The sequence below is a fragment of the Pungitius pungitius genome, chromosome 11 (genome assembly GCF_949316345.1).
Source record: "Pungitius pungitius chromosome 11, fPunPun2.1, whole genome shotgun sequence".
Classification (NCBI taxonomy): domain Eukaryota; kingdom Metazoa; phylum Chordata; class Actinopteri; order Perciformes; family Gasterosteidae; genus Pungitius; species Pungitius pungitius.
In genome coordinates this window covers 468,752-474,375 of record NC_084910.1, presented here as the reverse complement: position 1 = coordinate 474,375, position 5,624 = coordinate 468,752, and the positions used below count along the sequence as shown (strand labels likewise).

Sequence of the window (5,624 nt, the reverse complement as noted above, 5' to 3'; positions counted from 1 at the left end):
TCAGAATGCATGATGTGTACATAAGCCTTATGGGGCTTAACATTAAAATATATCAAATGTGTCACGATAGGGTTAAAATAATCTTATTGATTTGCTCCGTCTGAGTCTATATAAATGCATCTATTTCTTGGCTCCAGGGTGCTGTTGTAAGCTTCCAAAAGGCTTTACAGAATCAAGACCATAGAGGGTGGAGCCTGCTATCAAATCAGCTCTACCTATTGTATTGGAAATGGGAATAAAAAGGCTGTGTGTGCGCTTTCCAACGGCTTGGTGGACCATCTGTGGGCCATTCGTAGAAAGCATTGTTGTGTACAAAAACGTCTTCAGGCGGATTTGCAGCTACGCTCCTAATGTGAAACGTTGAGGTCGGTCCTTTTCCTGTTGATGTAGATATTTGTATGTATGTAGACAACTTTTTATCAAAAAATTACCAAATTAATTGATCTTTCACTTTCATTTCCTGCTGAACTTCCAATAATAATGTTTGCTTTGCTGTAAAGTATGAGGTGGGTTATTGTTGGGGGGGGGGACTTAGATTTCCCAAATGCAATATCTCTTCACACAGGGTAACCACTTTTTAGAACCAAGCCAGATATTGTGGTTATAAAAAGGTAGGTTGTGCGGTAAGTTAATAGCTGCGATGGGCCTTGTTCTTGCTTTTAATTCTGTCCATTTCTATGTTCTTGTAAGAGTCAAGGAGGGACAAAGAATCAAGAAAGAGTTGTAGAGTTTCAGTTCCAGCTGATATTTATTTCCTTCCTTGAAAAAGTTCTGTACACAAGTTTATATCAACAATCTGACAGGCAGTGAATGGACACAATTTAGCTGGCATGAGTTCCCCCCTTTCTCAAAAAAAGGGTGGTTCCTTTGTTTATGGCATGATTAGAGACAATAAATGATAATTCTACACAGCATATTGCACAGGATGGATGAAAAATAAAGTCAATATATTTTAAAAAAATGCTTTCATATATATATAAAAAAGTCCTGAACTGACCACCTTAAATGTAAGTAAGGATGTGTAAAAGGTAGCAGTTCTAGACAGTGCCTGTCCTCGATAGCAACAACGTACATAAACACACAATCTTTTTGCTTTATGATACAGTCAAATATACAAAGATCGAGTTCACGTTTCATCGTTTTTCCTCATTTTTTCTTTTTTTCTGAAAAACACAACAGCTATTAACCTGAATCTGAAATACAAATGCTATTCACCATGCCATAAAGATACTAAAACAATTATTAGCTAATAGTTAGCTGACAAGTACAAAAGATTATATATTCAAATACAATGAGAAACGCAGAACAAGTAGGTGTTGCGGAACTCAAGTCAGAAATTTGAATATGCTTGATGTTATCGTCCGTGTTTGCTTGGTGTTATCCATAGCCTGTTAAATACAAAGGTTGATTGGCAAATGTGACATCAATTAATGAAAACATCAAGAAACATGTCAAATGTAAAGCTACAATCTCCTCATTTGTTGTCATAGGCAAGTGATATGAAAGAAAATGCAAAGAATAAAAAGAGTCTGCTTTAGATAGTTACGCTGTTAAACCCAAATGGTCCACAGGGCAGCCTCGAGAAATAATGCATTCTTGTATCTTTAAGGAGCCTGCAGAGTGGCACTGTAAACGTAGAAGGTAGGCAGATACAAAGGCTGGTGCTGCGTTCAAGTGCTGTCGGAAAAATCGTAATTGTATCCTTTAACTGCGTGGTAAAGTAGATCATGCCCGTACTGACAGTTATGTCGAGATTGGACATCAAAGGAGTCTTGTCAGTATGTGCTGGTGAAAAGTATTTGCCAGATTTGTGGATTAAAACACCATAAACACAACTGAGTAATATTATCTCCTCTTGTTAGGTCACTTAAGTATAAAATACCTTGGTGCTTTTCATTTCTTAAAACAAACAATAGGCACCACAGTGATAGAAGGTCTATTTTGCTGGTTGTCTTTTAAAAAAAAAGCATCTGAACAGGCGACATAGAGTCATAGGTACGAGCTTACCATGATCACTTGAAGGCAGCATGAAAACCAGCCTGCCGGGGTACTGACATTAGGAAATCCAATACAGCTGTATTAGCAGGCTACACAAACCGATTGTTGACTTCCCCTGTTTTCTATATAGATTTGTACAAAAATACACTGAGAAAATAATCAAACTGTTTCCTCTCTTTTAAGTGTCCAAAAAGTGTGTCCATTTAAATATAAAATTAAATCAAAGGTTTTGTGTTTTGAAAACTCTAGCCCTTCGCCTGAGAAGGAAATGCGACATACCGACAAACAACCGTGTAAGAAACAAAGAGGACTAGATCATGTGTACAAGAAATTAAAAAAATGATCAAGTCAAAAATGCTTGGCCCAGTATATAAATACAACATCCCATATAAAATGGTATCCGAATACATGTACAAAACAAAGCTCAGAGGATGAAAAAAAATCGGTGAGGATTTCTCTATAACTATCATCTGAAATCAAATCATTTTGGTCCTGAATAGTAGAGAACACGTGTATAAAGTTCAGCACAGATTTGAAGTTTGAGTGTGAATCCTGAAGTTCGAGAAATTACAACAGCTGGTGATTATTTCAATGTCCTTATTTTAAAGAGAAGAACCGAAAGCGAGCGCCACCTACCCATTTAAATAACTAAAACTAGTTTTAAACCGCTCGACAGTCTCACAGAAAATCTCAGCACAAGATAGGAACAAAGTAGGCGATCATGCTTAACATGTTTTTTTTGCTTTTGAGAAAATATTCGACTTTTAAAAAACATCAACCCACCTCGGTTTCATTAAAAAATCCCTCCCGGTGACACACCACAATAAAAAAATGTCGCACGACAGTCCTATTTCTGTACCTTGTTAGTGGTGAACTTCACTTTGCAATTGGTAAAAAGTTGTGAAAACGTTTGTCCCTTTTTGTTGTTGTTGTTGTTGTTGACTGAATGGACTGCACACGGTGCGAACCAACCACGGTTGGGTTGTTTTGAAGTTCAGAAACAGTTCGGGACTCAAAGGAGTTTCACCGTCAGGACACCGACGCATGTGCCTCCGTTTGTCTCCCCTTCACGTCTGTGGCCCCCGGTCCACGCGTCCCAGGAAAAGCACGAAGTGGGCAAGTTATTCGCTTGAAAGTTCAGCCTCCCAAGGACTTGCAGCTCTTGCCTATATCTGGACTAGTTTCAGTGGGTTTTTTTTACTAGTCTGTTGTAGGCTAGTTATAACACAAACTATTACGCCCACTCCCCGCAGGAACTGCGTTGTTTCTGTGTGTGGTCACATTTCAGCTCGTAGGACATCACCTCTCGGGGTTGTTTGTTTGTCTTCTTCTTCTCTCCCTTCGTGCGTTCTGCTCACTCAGTACGTGAACACCAAGTTGGAGATGGTGGACTCCAGCCAGTCCCCGGAGATCATTTCGCTGACTTCGGGCGTGCAGTAGTCGGGGAACTCGAAGTGGGAGCCGCCGGAGCCGGACTCAAAGTTCAAATCCAAGTCCCTGTCCAGCGCCGAGGAGCCGAAGCTGCCCAGCGACATGCTGTCATAGCTCGGGCTCGGGTTGATGTCGAGCAGGTCGTCCTCGAACTCCTCGTCGTCCTCCGAAGAAGAGGAGGAGGAGGAAGAGGAGGCGGACGAGTGCGAGCCGGAGGGAGTCGGCGAGGACGCCCGCCGACTGCTGTACGTGTGCCCCCCGTTGCGCTCCGAAGACCCGCCCGGGCTGCTGCCGCTGCTGCTGCTGGCGGGGGAGTCGGCCCCCTCCTCCCGGCCGCTGGCCGCGTCCTCGTACAGGCTGAGCGGGTCGCTTGAGTCCGCCGAGCTGCTGAGCGTGGGGCTCGCCGGCACCGCCACGGAGGAGGAGGACGAGGAGGAGGCGGGGCTGACGCTCAAGTTGGCCCCGCTGCTCCCGAACACGTACACCCGCTTGGGCTTCTTGCCCTCCGGTATGAGCTTGGCCGAAGAGCAGGAGACCGACTTGGACTTGTAGAGGGAGTTGTGGTGGTGCTCTGATGCGTGGTCAGAGGCAAACGGTGATGCTTTGGTGCTGCTGCTGCTGCTGTTGTTGTTCCCGAAAAGTGATTTGTGGGACTTACTGCTGCTGGGTGATTTGGATCCATTCTTCCTGGAAGAGGAGGATGTCTTGGTGCTGGTGCTGCTGGAGCTACTGCTGAGTTTCTCCCCCTTGTCCCCGTTACCGCCCGGCTTGGAGGCGCTTGATTTGACCTTCTTCCTCGGGCGGTACTTGTAGTCGGGGTAGTCCGCCATGTGCTTGAGCCTGAGACGCTCCGCCTCTCTGATGAAGGGGATCTTGTCGCTGTCTCTGAGAAGCTTCCACCGCTTCCCCAGCCTCTTGGAGATCTCTGCGTTGTGCATGTCGGGGGACTGCTCCATGATCTTCCTCCTCTCAATCTGCGACCAAACCATAAACGCGTTCATGGGCCTCTTGATGTGGCCGCTGGGCGTTTTGCACCACGCGGGGTTCTCTCCCAGCTTGTCCCCGGCGGTTGAAGAAGCCGCGGAGCCCGGGGAGAGAGGCGATGCGGCCGGGTCCAGGTCCATGCACGCCCCGGAGTCGGAGCTGGAATCTCCGGCGAAAAAGGACAGCGCCTCGGCGGTGCTCTCCGCGTGGCTCATCTTCTGCACCATGCTGCCCGGCTACACGCAACAGAGTCTCTATCCCTCTCTCCTTGGTCCCTGCGATTCACTTTAAAAGCAAACTCAGCTCTTTTTCTCCTCCTCTTCAGTTTGAAAAAAAGCGCAAAGGAATAATTCACTCCCGAGGTGTGCAGTAAACTCGGAACAGTTCAGTCCAGTGTAGCCTTAAAAGGCTGGATGTGTGAAAATAAAAAAAACAGTTTAATTTCCAGTTTCCGTTGGTGATAAAACAGACAGCACAGCCCCACTCTTCCTTGAGTGCACTGTTATCTGCCTCCCTCTCTCTCTCTCTCTCTCTCTCTCTCTCTCTCTCTCTCTCTCTCTCTCAGTCTCTCCCTTCTGTGTTATAGAATCGGTTCAGCCGTGTGGGGACTGAACGCAGTCTGTGCGGCTGCTGCGCGCACACTGAGTGCCACGCCGTGCGCTCGGGCACTTCCAAAAAGGCTCCCAAGCCTACAGTGTGAGACGCGAGTGCTTCTCTCTGCATCAGCTCTGTTCCCTCTTCTCAGAAACAAAAGCCATGCGTGCCGGGGAGGAAAAAAAGACACCTAGAGTTACACAGTCCACCTTCCATCTGTAGACCGAGTTGCAAGCAGCCCTCCAGTCTCGGTCCCACTTGCTGGTATTTATCCCTTCCACGAGATACAACGGCGATAAAAATCCACCAATAGGAGTCTGTCACTACCCTGCCTTTGAGCTGAACCCACGCCCCCTCGCCGCTGATTGGCCCAAAATGGAATCTAATAATAATCAGCGCGTGCAATGAGGAGCCTCGTGTCTGACCTCATTCTAGAATACAACAAGAAACTTCAGTTTTTTTTAAAGAGACACTGGTTTATGTTATGGAAGCCCTTTTTACCCTCCTACCACCAGCCCGTGTGGATACCATTAACCAACAGCTATATGGGGAGCTAAGTATGCTTCACCACATGGGAACCGTAACACGAGGCTGTGGTGCCTGGGTAATACAGAATA

The 5,624-nt window shown here is 46.0% G+C and overlaps 1 protein-coding gene across 1 annotated transcript; it reads right to left on the bottom strand.

Annotated features, from left to right (window-relative positions):
* Nucleotides 1-729: 729 nt before the first annotated feature.
* Nucleotides 730-5,279, bottom strand: sox4b (SRY-box transcription factor 4b). Its single transcript, XM_037454464.2, has one exon. The coding sequence runs from the start codon at nucleotides 4,638-4,640 to the stop codon at nucleotides 3,357-3,359; it is 1,284 nt and encodes a 427-aa protein (XP_037310361.2). The 5' UTR covers nucleotides 4,641-5,279; the 3' UTR covers nucleotides 730-3,356.
* Nucleotides 5,280-5,624: the final 345 nt, after the last annotated feature.